The 15,731-nt window shown below is 46.2% G+C and overlaps 2 protein-coding genes across 4 annotated transcripts in view; one reads left to right on the top strand and one right to left on the bottom strand.

The window, feature by feature from the left end:
- The window catches only part of SCARB2 (scavenger receptor class B member 2), a 31,896-nt gene extending 31,033 nt beyond the window's left edge, over positions 1 to 863 (bottom strand). The window contains exon 1 of one of the 2 annotated variants that reach the window (XM_053404398.1): positions 301 to 863. In XM_053404398.1, coding sequence (XP_053260373.1) covers positions 301 to 417 — 117 coding nt within the window. In that variant the 5' untranslated portion in view covers positions 418 to 863. The remainder of the gene's footprint in view (positions 1 to 300) is intronic. The other variant, XM_053404397.1, reaches the window with a different exon arrangement.
- A 12,823-nt stretch (positions 864 to 13,686) lies between these two features.
- The window catches only part of LOC128421473 (protein FAM47E-like), a 29,413-nt gene continuing 27,368 nt past the window's right edge, over positions 13,687 to 15,731 (top strand). Inside the window, exon 1 of one of the 2 annotated variants that reach the window (XM_053404349.1) lies at positions 13,687 to 14,173. In XM_053404349.1, the coding sequence (XP_053260324.1) occupies positions 14,157 to 14,173 (17 nt within the window). In that variant the 5' untranslated portion in view covers positions 13,687 to 14,156. The remainder of the gene's footprint in view (positions 14,174 to 15,731) is intronic. The other variant, XM_053404350.1, reaches the window with a different exon arrangement.

The raw sequence follows: 15,731 nt of genomic DNA, 5'->3' as shown, positions 1-15,731 counted from the left end.
ACGGTGCCGTATGTTTGATGGGAAGTGATGGTGAGAAAAAGTTCTGTCCCGAGAGTGACGAAGTGCAAAGAGAGACAAACATGGGAGGGAAGTTTAAAGGGCGCGTTTTGTTTTTGTTTTTAAAAACACAACAGGTCAAAGCTTATACAGAACAACCCCCAGATAAGCCTTCAGATGATCTCCCCCCTCCCACGCCGCCTCGCCCCAACCACCTGAGCGCAACCCTAAGGCCCCAACCCTCCTTTAACCGTAACGTGTGAATGCGAGCGGATGCGCGGCGAGGCCATGCCTGCTCCTCACCTGTCGGACTTGCAGCTCCACGGCTTTCTGCAAGACGCGGGCCACGAGCAGGGCGACGCTGGCGACGAGCAGGGTCATGGACAGCACGCCCACCGTGCCCAGGCAGAGCTTCCTCATGGCGGCGAGAGGGGCGAGCGAGAGAGCGAGCGAGCGAGCGGCTAGGCCGGGCCGAGGGCGCTGCGTAAATGCGCCGGGCGGAGAAGGCGAGCGAGCGAGCTCCGCGCCCTTCCCACTGGGCGCTCCCAGCCCAGGGCCGACCAGGCGCTGCCTCCCGGCCAAGCGCCTCCCTCGGCCCGAGAAGGCGGAGGGAAAGAAGCCGGGTCCGGAGGGGCGGCGGAGGCGGTTGTTTTGGGGCGGAGCGACGCGCTTCGGTTTCGGTTTCCCCGAAAAGGCGCACGACCCAGCGAGGCCACCCGGCTCTCCAAGGCGCGCCGGCTGGTGCGCCTGCCCGGGATGAGCTCAGCGCTGGGCGAGGCGGTCAGCTGGTAGGGAAGCCCAGAAGCGGCCTGGCTGTCGGTGCTGCTGGGCTATTCACCGCCGGCCAGGCCCCGCGGCTTTCCCCATCCAAGGAAGACACGAGCCGGATTAGTCACGCAATCTCTTCCGCTATCTGCGCTGCCGGCGATGGCCTGCACTTTCCCCTCCACACAATCGGCTCGTCTTTTGTTTCTTTGCAGAGCCTTGATTTTCAATTTTGGCAGATTGATCTTTTGCAGATTCTTCACGCAGTGGCGTAGCGTGGGTTGTCAGCACCCGGGGCAAGGCAAGTAATTTGCGCCCCCTAATCCGTGGATTTGCGCCCCCTAACCCTAACCCCCAGATGTTGCGCCCGGTGCGGCCGGCCCCCCCTGCACCCCCCACGCTACGCCACTGTCTTCACGCTTGCTGGCAATCTCCCAGGTGGGGAGAGACGCTGGTTGCGCTCAATAATAATAATAGTAATAATAATTTATTATTTATACAGTGCTACCTCGGGTTACATACGCTTCAGGTTACAGACTCCGCTAACCCAGAAATAGTGCTTCAGGTTAAGACCTTGCTTCAGGATGAGAACAGAAATCATGCTCCGGTGGCACGGCGGCAGCAGGAGGCCCCATTAGCTAAAGTGGTGCTTCAGGTTAAGAACAGTTTCAGGTTAAGTACAGACCTCCGGAATGAATTAAGTACCGGTACTTAACCCGAGGTACCACTGTACTTTCTGCTTGAGAGTCCCATGGACTGCAAGAAGATCAAACCTATCCATTCTAAAGGAAATCAGCCCTGAGTCCTCACTAGAAGGACAGATCGTGAAGCTGAGGCTCCAATACTTTGGCCACCTCATGAGAAGAGAAGACTCCCTGGAAGAGACCCTGATGTTGGGAAAGATGGAGGGCACAAGGAGAAGGGGGCAACAGAGGACGAGATGGTGGGACAGTGTTCTCGAAGCTACTAGCATGAGTTTGACCAAACTGCGGGAGGCAGTGGAAGACAGGAGTGCCTGGCGTGCTCTGGTCCAGGTTGTCACGAAGAGTCGGACACAACTAAACAACAACAACATTTATACCCTGCCCATCTGGCTGGGCTTCCCCAGCCACTCTGGGTGGCTTCCAACAAAATATTAAAATACAGTACTCAAGTCCTGCATGCAAGCTTCCCACAGAAACACCTGGTTGGCCACTGTGTGAACAGGGTACTTCCAGTGCGGGATTTACGTATAAATTAAACAAGCTATAGCTTAGGGCCCCACTCTCTTGGCCCCCCCCAAAAAAAATTAAAGGGGAAAAAACAACAATGTACATTTCCAAAATATAAGATAAAAAACAAATAAAATAAAACCTACATACAGCAACTGTGTTTTGTGTTGTGTTGGCTCCTATTTGTTATGTGCAAATGGCTTTAGATACCTATTAAAGGTAAAGGGACCCCTGACCATTAGGTCCAGTCCTGGCCGACTCTGGGGTTGCGGCGCTCATCTCGCTTTACTAACCGAGGGAGCCAGCGTACAGCTTCCGGGTCATGTGGCCAGCATGACTAAGCCGCTTCTGGTGAACCAGAGCAGCGCACGGAAACGCCATTTACTTTCCCGCCGGAGCGGTACCTATTTATCTACTTGCACTTTGATGTGCTTTTGAACTGCTAGGTTGGCAGGAGCAGGGACCGAGCAATGGGAGCTCACCCCGTCGCGGGGATTCGAACCGCTGACCTTCTGATCGGCAAGTCCTAGGCTCTGTGGTTTAACCCACAGCACCACCCGTGTCCCATTTTAGATTCCTATTAGGTCCATAAATTACCATATAGCATATATTCAACACACAAAAAACAGCGACAATTTGTTGTTGACAAAGGACAGCTGGACATATAAAGGGCCCCATTATTTTCAGTAGCTTAGAGCCTCATCAAACCTAAATCCGGCCCTGGTACTGGACTGTTGTTATTTCATAGAATCACTGCATGGTAGAGTTGGAAGGGATCCCGAGGGTCATCTAGTCCTACCCCCTGAAATGCAGGAATCTCAGCTAATGGCCATCCAACCTCTGCTTAAAAACCTCCAAGGATGGAGAGTCCACAAGGGAGACCTTTCTAACAGCTCTTACTGTCAGAAAGCTCTTCCTGATGCCAAGTCCGAATCTCCTTTCTAGTAACTTGAAGCCATTGGTTCGGGTCCTACCCTCCGGAGCAGGAGAAAACAAGCTTGTTCCATCTTCCGTGTGACAGCCCTTAAAATATTTTAAAATGCAATATTTGAATATTATAAATGGTGACCCTGCACCATAGGGTCCCAGGGTTGGTTGAAACTATTACAATACAATGGTAATATTCAAAATATTCAAAAACCATGTTACACAATGTTAAAAGCAGCTTATTCAACACAAAATTAAAAATAAGGTGGGCCTCTGGCCTGATCCAACAGGCTTTTCTTGTGTTGTTTATAGAACAGGTCTTTGCAGATCTGTCAACACGAGTGGGGCACCACCAAAAAGATCTCACCAGCCGATTGTAGGGTCCAGGATGGTTTGCTGTTGAGGAAGGAACCCTATTAGGCAGTCCTGTGATTATTTCTCTGGGTTTTGAAACAAACCAAAAGGCCGACTTTTAGGAGATGAGAATGTTGGAGGAAGCAGAGGCAAGGGCTTTTTGCTGACATCTTCCCACTCAGACCCCACCCGATATTCGATGCTTTCCCAGTCGTGAAGGAAGTGATAAAAGAACAGATCAATATAGGCTTGTAGGAAAGCATTGTCAAGACCTGGGAGAAACATTCCACCACCTCTTTGCGTATCAAAGCCATTCTTCCCCGTTGTGAAGGAAAAAAGAAACTGAGCAAGCTCTTTTCTGGAAACCATATGAAATTTCCCCAAATTGCTGTGGCCTTGTCATATCTCCTGTTCAAAGGGTGTCTGTCTTGCCTCACCCCGTCTCTTGAACTTATGTATCAGTATCTCTTATTGTTGCAGATCGTAAACGTTCAGGCAAGGAAGTTGAAATATACTCAGAGTCGAGTGTGGATTTCATGCTCTTTATTCAGCTCATAGTAGTGAGGAATGCCAGTTCCCCCGAAATGTCTGCTTTATATACATTATTTACACAATGGGCCCCACGTGATTGGCTAATTCCGGGATTCTCCTGTAGGCCAATCAGGTTGCGGATTCACTTCCACCTGGAGTTGGATTGGGTGACTCCTGTGGACCAATCAGACTGCTGCATTCTGAATCCTATTGTTCTAGGACCAATCAGACTGCTGCATTTTGGATCCTATTCAACTCAGTACATAACAGAAGTGGAAGCCTGCTGTGTCCTCTACAACCATTAAAATACCCCCAAACAGATGTAAATTGTCATTTTAGCAGCAGAAATGGAGCCAAATGGCTGAATGCAATGGGAGTCCTAGGCAGGGTAAGAGATAATAGAGAAAAAATATATGACCTGTCTTTTTAGGGTATATGAGTCTTAGCTGAAATACAAAAATAGGACAGCCACGATCAATAAATTACCTGTCTGTTGTTTATTGATGAAGCATTAATTGTTACAGAGTAAATTTAAAGATCATCACACGGGACAGAGATGGGGAGGTAGGAGAAGGAAATAAGCCAAACCATCTTCCTGCTGATTTGTTTTCTAACCATCTCCCTGCTGTTTGTTTTCCATCCTGAAAAATACACATCTTTTAAATGATTTGTTGTCAGAATGCACTGCAGACCTGGAGTCAGAAAGAGGCAGGAAACCATTAGACTTGCATGTTATGTTTTAATACTATTTTCTTATAGCCTATGCGACAGTGAAATGTCTCTTGGTACTTTCTGAAAATCTCCTTTTATGTATTTCCCTAAGACTGCCATCAGGCAGGAGGCTGCTGGGCTGCTAACAAGTGTTGCAGAGAACTACAGCTTAAGGCAGGGGTCAGCAAACATTTTCAGCAGGGGGCCGGTCCACTGTCTCTCAGACCTTGTGGGAGGCCGGACTATATTTTTTTGGGAGGGATGAACAAATTCCTATGCCCCACAAATAACCCAGAGATGCATTTTAAATAAAAGGACACATTCTACTCACGCTGGTTCCTGGACCGTCTGCAGGCCGGATTTAGAAGGCGATTGGGCTGGATCCGGCCCCTGGGCCTTAGTTTGCCTACCCATGGCTTAAGGGATAGCCTTCTGAGAGCTGCCAGGCTATCAAAGCAGCACTAGACGGTAGTGATACTTCTTAAATTCTCTATTACTCTTAATTATCATTAACTAATAATTCTCCGCATAGTCTTTCTTGCAATATTTCAAATAATCATCCTTACAAAACTTCTTGCAATTGTACTGGCGTAATCTGTTCATTACAATTACTTTTCAAATAGTTCGTAAATTTACTCCAGTCTTCTAAGAATCTTTGGGCCGGCAGGTTTCGAATCCTTCCTGTTAATTTATCCAGTTCCGCATAGTCCATCAATTTCATCCACCATTCTTCTTTCGTTGGTAATTCTTCTTGCTTCCATTTTTGTGCCAATAATATTCTTGCTGCAGTCATTGCATATAAAAACAATTTACAATCCTGTAAGTTGGACAAGTTGGCAGAGGACAACCATGAAGGAAGTGGTGGCATTCCTTTTAGGTATAATCACAAACAATATTCCTGACAATCAAAGGAAAGTACCGTATTTTTCGCTCTATAAGATGCACCAGACCACAAGACACACCTAGTTTTTGGAGGAGGAAAACAAGAAAAAAAATATTCTGAATCTCAGAAGCCAGAACAGCAAGAGGGATCGCTGCGCAGTGAAAGCAACAATCTCTCTTGCTGTTCTGGCTTCTGTGATAGCTGTGCAGCCTGCATTCGCTCCATAAGATGCACACACATTTCCCCTTACTTTTTAGGAGGGGAAAAGTGAGTCTTATAGAGCAAAAAATACGGTATTCCTCTATGCGACAACAGCTGCCAGGATGCTTATAGCAAAAAATTGGAAAGGGAGAAAAATTCCATCAATGAAAGAATGGCAAATTAAATTTTGTGAATATATAAATCTGGCAAGACTCACAGCATTCATAAGGGGACAATCGGAACAAAAATTATTAAAAGAATGGGGATGTGCTAAAGAGTATATGAAAAAACATTGTTCTGGTGTAAGCATATTGGTATGTAATGAATGATGCTTTGCAGGGTTAAAGAAAGAGAAAAATGGTGTAAAAAAGTGTAAAGATAGAAGTAATCTACATTAGACACAACAACTTAGAAAGAGTAAAAATTTTGAGGTCTTAGAACAAAGGAAGGAAGTCAATATGTGTATATGTATGTACTGACTAGATTAGAATGATGATATTTGTTATTTGTTATTTGATATTTTATTTGTAGATGTGTATTTTTTGTTCTTTTTTCGTGTTCTTTTCCCTTTTTCCCTTTTTTCTTCTTGTTTGTACTGTTTTATTTGGGATTCAATGTTTGTAATTTTTGTTGTAATTTTGCATTGAAAATAAAAAAATTAAAATTAAAAGAAGAAGAAGAAGAAGAGGAAGAAGGAGGAGGAGGAGGAGGAGGACAGAGCAGCCACAACCTGTCGTGACTGTTCTTGTGTGGTGTGCCTGGACACACCTGTTTGTTCCATCGTGTTCTCACCATGGCCTCCCAGATACCTGGGGGAAACCCACAAGCAAGATTCAAGAACAAGAGCGCTCTCCCCTGCTATGGATTATAGCAACTGGCATTCAGAAGCATTGCTGCCTTCGACTGTGGAGGCAGAGCATGGCCATCATAGCTGCTAGCCATCAATAGTCCTCTCCTCTGTGACCCTCATGGTCACATTATTATTATTTGTTATTTATTGAATTTATATAACGCCCTATACTCGGAGGTCTCAGGGGGGTTTACAGAATAAAATCAAAATATAAAACCACAAAATACATAATGAAAATAAAAACAACAACCCAGTAACCCCTCCCTCCCCCCAAAAACGCCATCCACATTTTAAAAGGGCATAGGATGTCAATCAAATCAACCAAAGGCCTGGTTAAAAAGGAAAGTTTTTGCCTGGCGCCTAAAGGTATACAGTATAACGAAGGCGCCAGGCAAACTTCCCTGGGGAGAGCATTCTACAGACAGTCTTTTGTTTTTGTGGAAAATATTGTGTCAAAAAACCTAGATGGAAAACTTTGAATGAATAACTGCATCTTGGGATAAAGGATTGAGCTATGGTTTGGGAAGACCCTGGTTTGACTCTTGCCTCTGCCATAAACTCAATAGGTGGTCTTAGGCAAGCTCTGCTCTCATGTTCTGCTCTCAACCTCAACTGCCTGCCCCTCTAGCTGCAGTTTGGAGGTAATAATACCAACCTTTCTTAAAGTGCCCTTTATAAGGACTGCAAGATTATGGTCCAGTTAACACATAAGACATAACACAGAATAAAATTTCCAGTATCATAATGCCATTATGCGAGTGCAGCTGTGTGGAAAAAAAACCCTTTTAATTCCTATGATCCTTGACTAGAATTGAAGGGCATGGAAGGATCTGTCAGTCTTGCTGAATGGAGGAGGCCATGATCTCAGTAGCAGTTTAATGTCATAGTCCGGTGCTGCCAACCACGGCTGAGCTCTGTGGAGGGAGAAGCCAGCCAGCCAGCCAAGTCTCAGGGGAGGTACTTGCCTGGAGGTAGAGTCCATATACAAGATCCAGTCCAGTCCTAAGGTCAGGAGTATCTCAGTTCATGTATAAAACCATCTATCAAAAACTTCACTCTTGTGGCCTATCCCCACAACACCTAGTCACTATGGGCCCTACTAAAGCAAACAGTCTAATTGGTCAACGTCTAAAAGATATCGCGCATCAGAACAACCTGGCCACTATAAGGAAATTCTGCCCTTGGTATGTTCAATTTCCACCTCTCCATTTTGATTCTATGGCCCCATATCTGCACAAACTTATTATCCCAAAATACAGATGTGCTTTTACACTTGCAAGACTAGATGTTTTGCCATCTGCGGTACTTGAGGGTCAATTCCGAAAGGTCCCACCTAAGAAACGTCTTTGCCCCTGTGGAGATGGTAGCACCGAAACAGCGGCACACGTCCTCCTGTCTTGTACTCTCTACAAAGACCTGAGGAATGAGATCATCACCCCACTCGTACTAACCATCCCAGGGCGCTCAACCACTGTCACAATGTCCTTTCTTCTATCAGATCAAAATGAGCAGATAACAGCAAAGGTTGCTAGATTCATAGCAGGGGCAATCAGAATAAGGGCCACTAACTGACTGCTGATTCAGGACTTTAAACTGTGCTCTTATATCAAATTACCTTTTCTGCGTATACTGTAGTGTTTTACTGTTGCTATGGCCATTGGCTAATGAGAATAATTTTTTCTTTAAAAAATATTTTTATTAATAACAAAATAACATATCATCTTCATCATTCCCCCCAATTTCCCCCCTCACCAAAAAAGAACCCTCCGCCCTCCACCCAAGACTTCCCTCAATACCTCTCTCTGATTTTTTAACATATGTTGTTCTCTGCCTATTATAAAATTATGAAAATCCTTAAATTGTTTATCTGTTATATGAACAGTCAATAAATTTGTGTATGTTTATTCAAAACCTGCCAAGGAGTCCAATTCATTTTGGTGTTTTTTTTAGTAGTTTGTAAAAAGTTTGCATTCTTCTTTAAAGTCACAGTTGTCCTTCTCCTATGTCAATTTCGCAAGTTCTGCATAATCCATCAATTTCTCTTGCCACTGTTCTTTTGTCGGGGTTTCCTCATTCTTCCATCCTTGTGCTATTAAGACTCTTGCCGCCGTTGCCGCATACATAAATAAATTCTTTATTTTCCTTGGCAGGTCTTTCCCTACAATCCCTAACAAAAATGCCAAATGTGAATAAAGTTTTATCAGCTATCTCAGTTCACGTAGTCAGATGATCTGGGGGTCAAGAAAGCTGAGGGTCCAAGGTCACGAGAACCCAGAAGCAGGAAGGAACCACAAATGTTGTTTCCAGCAACTGACTGAGGCTGGAAACCTGCTTAAGAAAGCTGGAGCCAGCCGGTTCTCCTCAGGAGCAAGAAGGCTGATCAGCAGGAGGTGGAATCACTTCGCCTTCTGCTCCTTCAGGCTGCTGCTCAACAGGTGAAGCTGACTCCTGGCTCATGACACTCATGGGAGAAGCTCTATGGGGAGGGGGCGAGAGGTTTGGTGAGTTCCAATGGGCACTGGGGGCTTTGGTGGGGGGGTTGGGGTTGGCACTCCTTTGCACCTCTGCCATGGGTGGGGGCAAAGCGAAAGATGGAGGAGGATGGCAAAAGGTCGACCGGATCAGCACAGGGCAGGGTTTGCAACCCTCCCTGTGCTTTCAAAGCGATGTTGGGATTTGGGCAAGCCACCTGCCAATCAAGCGACATTGAAGTTATGTCAAATGGTAGACCTGTGGGTTGCCCCGCCTGGCTGTCAAGCTTGGCCTATGGGGTGGGAGCCAAAATGTCTTCCCCACCCCTGGTCTAATGGGCCAGTAGTGTGTGGGGTTTGGCGGGGTGTGACAAGGGATGGGGGTTGCTTTGGGGGCGGGAGTGGTGAGCGGTTTGTGCAGGGGTGGCACCCCTGAGTTTAAGAATAAAATTCAATGTGGCGTATTATTATTTTAAGTCTTAAGTACTGTCTCTGTTGTTGCTGCCTCAGGGGATCCCGAATATTCAGGCAAAGCTGGCAACTCATCATGCAAACATGCCGAATCATAGAAACATTTAGTTGGGAGGGATCCTGAGGGTCATCTAGTCCAATCCCCTGCAGTGCAGGAATATCAACTAAATCATCTATGACAGATGACTAAAAAGGTAAAGGACCCCTGACAGTGAAGTCCAGTCACGAATGACTCTGGGGTTGCGGCGCTCATCTCACTTTAGTGGCCAAGGCAGCTGACGTTTATTCACAGACAGTTTTTCCTGGTCATGTGGCCAGCATGACTAAGCCACTTCTGGAGAGCCAGAGCAGCGCACGGAAACGCCGTTTACCTTCCCGCCACAGCGGTACCTATTTATCTACTTGCACTTTGATGTGCTTTTGAACTGCTAGGTTGGCAGGAGCTGGGACCGAGCAACGGGAGCTCACCCCGTTGCGGGGATTCAAACCACCGACCTTCTGATTGGCAAGCCCAAGAGGCTCAGTGGTTTAGACCACAGCGCTACCTGCGTCCCAACAGATGACTATCCAATCTCAAAAAACTTCAGGGAAGGAGAGTCTACCACCTCCTGAGGGAGTCCAGATGTCCCAATGCTAGTAAAAGCCCACCTCACCAATGGAGCTGACATTCCCTTCCAATAGAGCACTCAAGAAGGGTGAAGGCAGCATGGGAGAATTTTATATGTGCATGCCGCACCTGTTCTCAGTCGTTGCCATAAATCCTGTCTGGATATTAATTTTGCTCAACATAATTGTTCAGCGCTAGGATAAGCTCCCCTAATAAATATTCTCAGATTAGCAGAACCAAAACGACTTATGTCTTGATTGTTTTCATTTGAAATAAAAGGCCTTTACATTGCCATTTTTTAGCGTGTTGCTTCTTGCGCCTAACTCACCCTTGCAACCGGTGTGTGATGCATGAAATAAATAGAGCCAGACTCTAGTGTGCGTTTTTCACTGGATGTACGTTCCACTAAGTTCGATGCACCTTGCTGGCAAGTGAACGTTTCCAGGCTTGCCGACTTATTTCGTGTTGCAGCCTGGGAGAGTCGCTCTTTAATATGTGGGTGAGATTGCTGGCAGCCACAAACCTACATCTGAAGGTGCAACGTTAGAGGTTTTATTCACAAACATGTATCCACATGCCATACCCATGCTCTAACTGCAATGTGGAAAGGGTGTGTGCAAGTCTCTTCATTTTTTTAAATTGCTGTTTTGATGAGGCACAGATAGAATAGATAATGAGTTCAGACACAAATATCACAGGAGTGTCTCAGCCTCTAATCAAGAAAAGCAAACACTGATGTAAAGCTCGTAGGTTTCCCATAGGTATCTAATTGGTCACTGTGAGAACAGAATGCTGAACCAGGTAGGACTTTGGTAGGATCCAGCATGGCTCTTATACAGGCAACACTTACGTGCACAACCACATATATGCACAGCGCTGGGAAATAATTTGATTCAAAGCTGGAAATGGTGCGAGAGCAAGAGAGCTGGAGAGTCCTCGTTGTTTGCAAGGAGATCTGCCCTGGAGCTCGAAGAGGATATCAGCGAAGGCGGAGGAAGCCCCAAAGAGACCAGAGGCACAGTGGGACTTTGTTTACGCTGCTCAGCCTCCCCGCTTAACAGCTGGTGTGTGGGTAGCTCAGCAGCTGCTTCCCTGTACGTCCTCCAGCCTCCTGCTGGCCCCAGAGCTTCAATTCTAGTTGTGGATATTTTTGGAGACAGCTTTTTTGGTATGAATTGGAGAGTGGCAGACAGGACCTTTAAAGGGTGTTTAGAGGGTGCTCCCCACTTTATGCAATATCACTTACGCGTGTGGGCCCGGAATACAGGAGGTGCCTATATTCTTAATTTATAATATAGTGTTTAAGACTAGGAGCTATGAAGTATATAAGCCAAATAATATCTCAGCCACTTTTATTAGGTAGTTTTAGACGAGCCTCTCTTTTTGTTGCCTCAGCCTCACCATCTACCACGTGTGTCCTGTCCCTTTTAATATTATTGCTGCCAACTACTTATTATTTATCTACTTACAGCATTTATACCCCATTGTTTGGACAAAAAGCGGCTGACAGAAATCGGTATTTTGACAGTCCCTGCACTCAGTCTTACAGTCTAAAAAGACATGACACATGGGAAAAGGAACAGGAGGGATGAGGAAAAAGCAAACTCGAGCATACATGCTTAGAGTTACAGTTCTTACAACACAGTTGAGAGCAGCAATTCTTTGTGGGTGGCAGTGGAACCATTTTCACAAAGGGGAACTTTACTGAGAAGACAAAGGCCTGGCTCAGAGTCTGTTTTCATAGCCACTAACTGGCCTCGCTATCTTAAAGGTAAATGAAATATACTTGGAGTCGAGAGTGGATTTCATGCTCTTTATTCAGCTCATAGTGGTGAGGAGGAATGGAAGTTCCCCCAGAATGTCTGCTTTATATACATTATTTACACAATAGGCCCCACGTGATTGGCTAATTCTGGGATTCTCCTGTAGGCCAATCAGATTGCGGATTCACTTCCACCTGGAGCTGGATTGGGTGGCTCCTGTGGACCAATCAGACTGCGGCATTCTGGGTCCTATTGTTCTAGGACCAATCAGACTGCTGCATTCTGAATCCTATTGTTCTAAGACCAATCAGACTGCTGAATTTTGGATCCTATTCAACTCAGTACATAACAGTAAAGGTAAAGGTAAAGGTACCCCTGACTGTAAGGTCCAGTTGCGGACGACTCTGGGGTTGTGGCACTTATCTCACTCTACAGGTTGAGTGAGCCAGCGTTTTTCCACAGACAGCTTCCAGGTCATGTGGCCAACATGACTAAGCCACAGCAGCGCACGGAAACACCGTTTACCTTCCTGCCAGAACGGTACCTACCTACTTGCACTTTGACATGCTTTCGAATTGCTAGGTGGGCAGGAGCAGGGACCGGGCAATGGGAGCTCACCCCATCACAGGGATTTGAACCACCGACCTTCTGATCGGCAAGCCCTAGGCTCTGTGGTTTAGACCACAGCGCCACCCACGTCCCTGTCTTATGCTAGTCCAAAGGGGACAAAGAAGACCACAGAGAAATCTTAGTCATCTTTATTCAGAAGTTCCAGCTGAGTTTTGTGTGACTTAATTCTGTATGTAATAATGTATGTAATAACGCAGTCTTAGTGCCTTAGATTCAAGGGTCAGCAAACCAGATGTGCAGGGGAAACTCCTTAATGATACTTTCTATAAAATCTCCTCCCTTTTCACCTGTCATTTGCATCATTTCACTGTTAACACCTATAGGCAACTTCTAGTTGCAAAACTGGCAGCTCAAGTATATCAACCTGAGCAGCGTACAATAATACAGAGTAGAAGAACCTGTTAGCAGATGAGATATGGAATTATTTCAGCATCAGTTGAAGAGCATACATGCATAATCAGGCCTCTGTGTAGGTTACCATTCTACAGAAACACAAAAAAACTACAATCCAGAATGTGGTATTGGGTATAGTATCCATCTTTCTAAGAATATACATCAAGGTGCAAAATATGCTTGATAATATGTGGGTAATGCCTGCTAAACTCTCAGACACCACAGGGGTAGTGGAACAAGATTTCCAGTTTTGTCCTGCACAACTCCTTGTCCTGTATAACACATTACAAATTGCAGACCGCATTATGCAAAGTAAGTAAAATGTCAAAAACGTGCATAACTGACAGGAGCAAGCCAGCAGTAAATCACACCAAACAAGCTGGAGTTAACTCTTTATGAGTAAAACAGGATCTGCACAGGAGTGTCAGGCCTAATGAGTACAACGACTCAGGTCTTGCCTCAGCGAGGCTCCTCCCCAGGTTCCTTCCCCAGCAGCCTAAGGCTCCCTTGTCTTGTCTCTCTTTGCTCAGCCCTCTTCATTTCTCTGTGTTTTCTGAGAGATGAGGAGGGAGGCAAGGAGCTGGTTACAGCAGGAGGGGCAGACTCCCTGATTTCTTCAGCCGCCAGCCTCATCTCTGTCTCCTGGCCCCCCTCCTCTCCAGCCTCTGATTCTGGACTGCTCTCCGCCACAGACTCTTCCTGCTCACTAAACCCTGTTGCCTTTTCAGCTTCCGACACCTCCTCCTCCCAGTCTTCCCTTTCTTTTCCCTCTGACACTCATCGTCATGCCACCACCAGTCCCCTGGCTCGGAGTCTTCTTCCCATAGGGGTTCCCTAGCTGGTGTCTCCCACCATTCCTCAACATCCAGCCAGTCCATAGCTTAGCTGTGTGCTGTGCGAATAAGTGCTTTCTTTTGCCTGGCGTGAACCATCCAACATTCAGCTTAGCAGAACATCTCCAAGTTCTAGTACTATGAGGGGGGAATACCTTCTCTCTATCTCCTTCCTTCATACCGTGCTTAATTTTACACATCTCTACCACGTTCCCCACTTACTTGCCACAATATCTAGGGAACGTTTAGCATCAAACTTTGCAGGAGAGAATATGGGGAAGAGGGGAATTAGCTTCAGCACTGGTTCAGAGAATGTAAGCCAGAGCCTTTGTGGCAGTTAGTCCGCCAACTGTTGCCACAGCTTGGCCACCACTGTCTCCTGGCAACCAGAGTCTTTCCAGCATGAGAACGAATGAATGGTTGGCTTTGAACTGGTTGCTGGAAGTTAGAGACTCACAGTGCTGCTTTGTTCTGCCTTGCCTGGCCGAAGGAGAAGCAGAGGCTCGCAGCTGAGCCCTCATCTCATCCACAGTTGCAAGAGCCCTTGCACCCATCACCATGAACTACCCCCCAGGGTGAGCCAAGGAGCGAGTACTCCGCGGAACTGAACGAGATGTGTTTCTGCAAGGATCCAAACGCTTGTATTGTGATGATGAGCTGGCGTGACAGTTATTCCAGAACAATTTAAGACAGCGGTTCTCAACCTGTGGGTCCCCAGATGTTGTTGAACTACAACTCCCATCATCCCTGAGCTCTGGCCTTGCTAGCTAGGGGCGATGGGAGTTGTAGTCCAACAACATCTGGGGACCCACAGGTTGAGAACTGCTGCTTTAAGAGATGCTTACCTCCTGACGGTGCTCAGACATCCGTTCCCCTAGTTGGGAAGTCTCTTTTCTATTTATTAATTTTATTTGTATACTGCTATATCGTAAGAACAAATCAAGGTGGTTTACAGCAAGAAAAACATAGAAGCATACAGTAAAAGTGTTTCCAGACAGCAAATCTACAGCCGCCATGCCTGTACGCGGCCTCAGTGTGTAAGGCAGCCCCCGCCTGAGCCCAAGCCCTGAAAAACCAAGCATTTCCTTTAAAATGTAAAAATCTGCCCGGATGGGCATGTTGCCAGCACCCCCCCCCAAAAAATTATGACATGTCCGGGTTTTCTTGGACGTATGGCAACCCTACCTTGCATACATTCACACACCCTCTAGCTATAGATAAATGTTGGGCTTAAGCCAAATGGACATGAGTAGAGGGTTACATCTTGTTATTTTGTACTGTGCAATATTCCTGAAGCGTTACATGGTACTAGGAACAGTGTATCATCTTTAAGCTGTTGGTTGGTCTGGTGCAAAATGTTATGACTGCAGGCCCAGCTATACCTCTCTCTCTCTCTCTCTCTCTCTCTCTCTCTCTCTCTCTCTGTAATACACACAGAGACTCAACATTTGATTGCGTTTGATTTTGCATAATGTTTGATTGTGACTGGTTTGTGATTTAACATTTCTACAGTGGTGCCTCGCAAGATGAAATTAATCCGTTCCGCGAGTCTCTTCGTCTTGCGGTTTTTTTGTCTTGCGAAGCATGGCTATTATTGGCTTAGCGGCTATTAGCGGCTTAGCGGCTTAGCGGCTATTAACGGCTTAGCGGCTTTAAGAAAAAGGAAACAAACTCGCAAGAACTCGCAAGACGTTTCGTCTTGCGAAGCAAGCCCATAGGGAAATTCGTCTTGCGGAACAACTCAAAAAACGGAAAACCCTTTCGTCTAGCGAGTTTTTCGTCTTGCGAGGCATTCGTCTTGCGGGGCACCACTGTATAACGGAAGCTGCCTTACAGAGGTTTGTCACTAAAAGGCCTAAAATACAGTGGTACCTCGAGTTACAGACACTTCAGGTTACAGACGCTTCAGGTTACAGACTCTGCTAACCCAGAAATAGTACCTCGGGTTAAGAACTTTGCTTCAGGATGAGAACAGAAATCATGTGGCGGCGGCGCAGCAGCAGAGGGAAATTAGCTGAAGTGGTACCTCAGGTTAAGAACAGTTTCAAGTTAAGGACGGACCTCCAGAACGAATTAAGTTCTTAACCCGAGGTACCACTGTATTTTAAATGCCGTTGTACACCATTCCACTCT

Source organism: Podarcis raffonei, chromosome 9, assembly GCF_027172205.1.
Source record: "Podarcis raffonei isolate rPodRaf1 chromosome 9, rPodRaf1.pri, whole genome shotgun sequence".
NCBI lineage: Eukaryota > Metazoa > Chordata > Lepidosauria > Squamata > Lacertidae > Podarcis > Podarcis raffonei.
The sequence above is the reverse complement of the archived record's forward strand: the minus strand, read 5'-3'. Positions and strand labels throughout refer to the sequence as shown.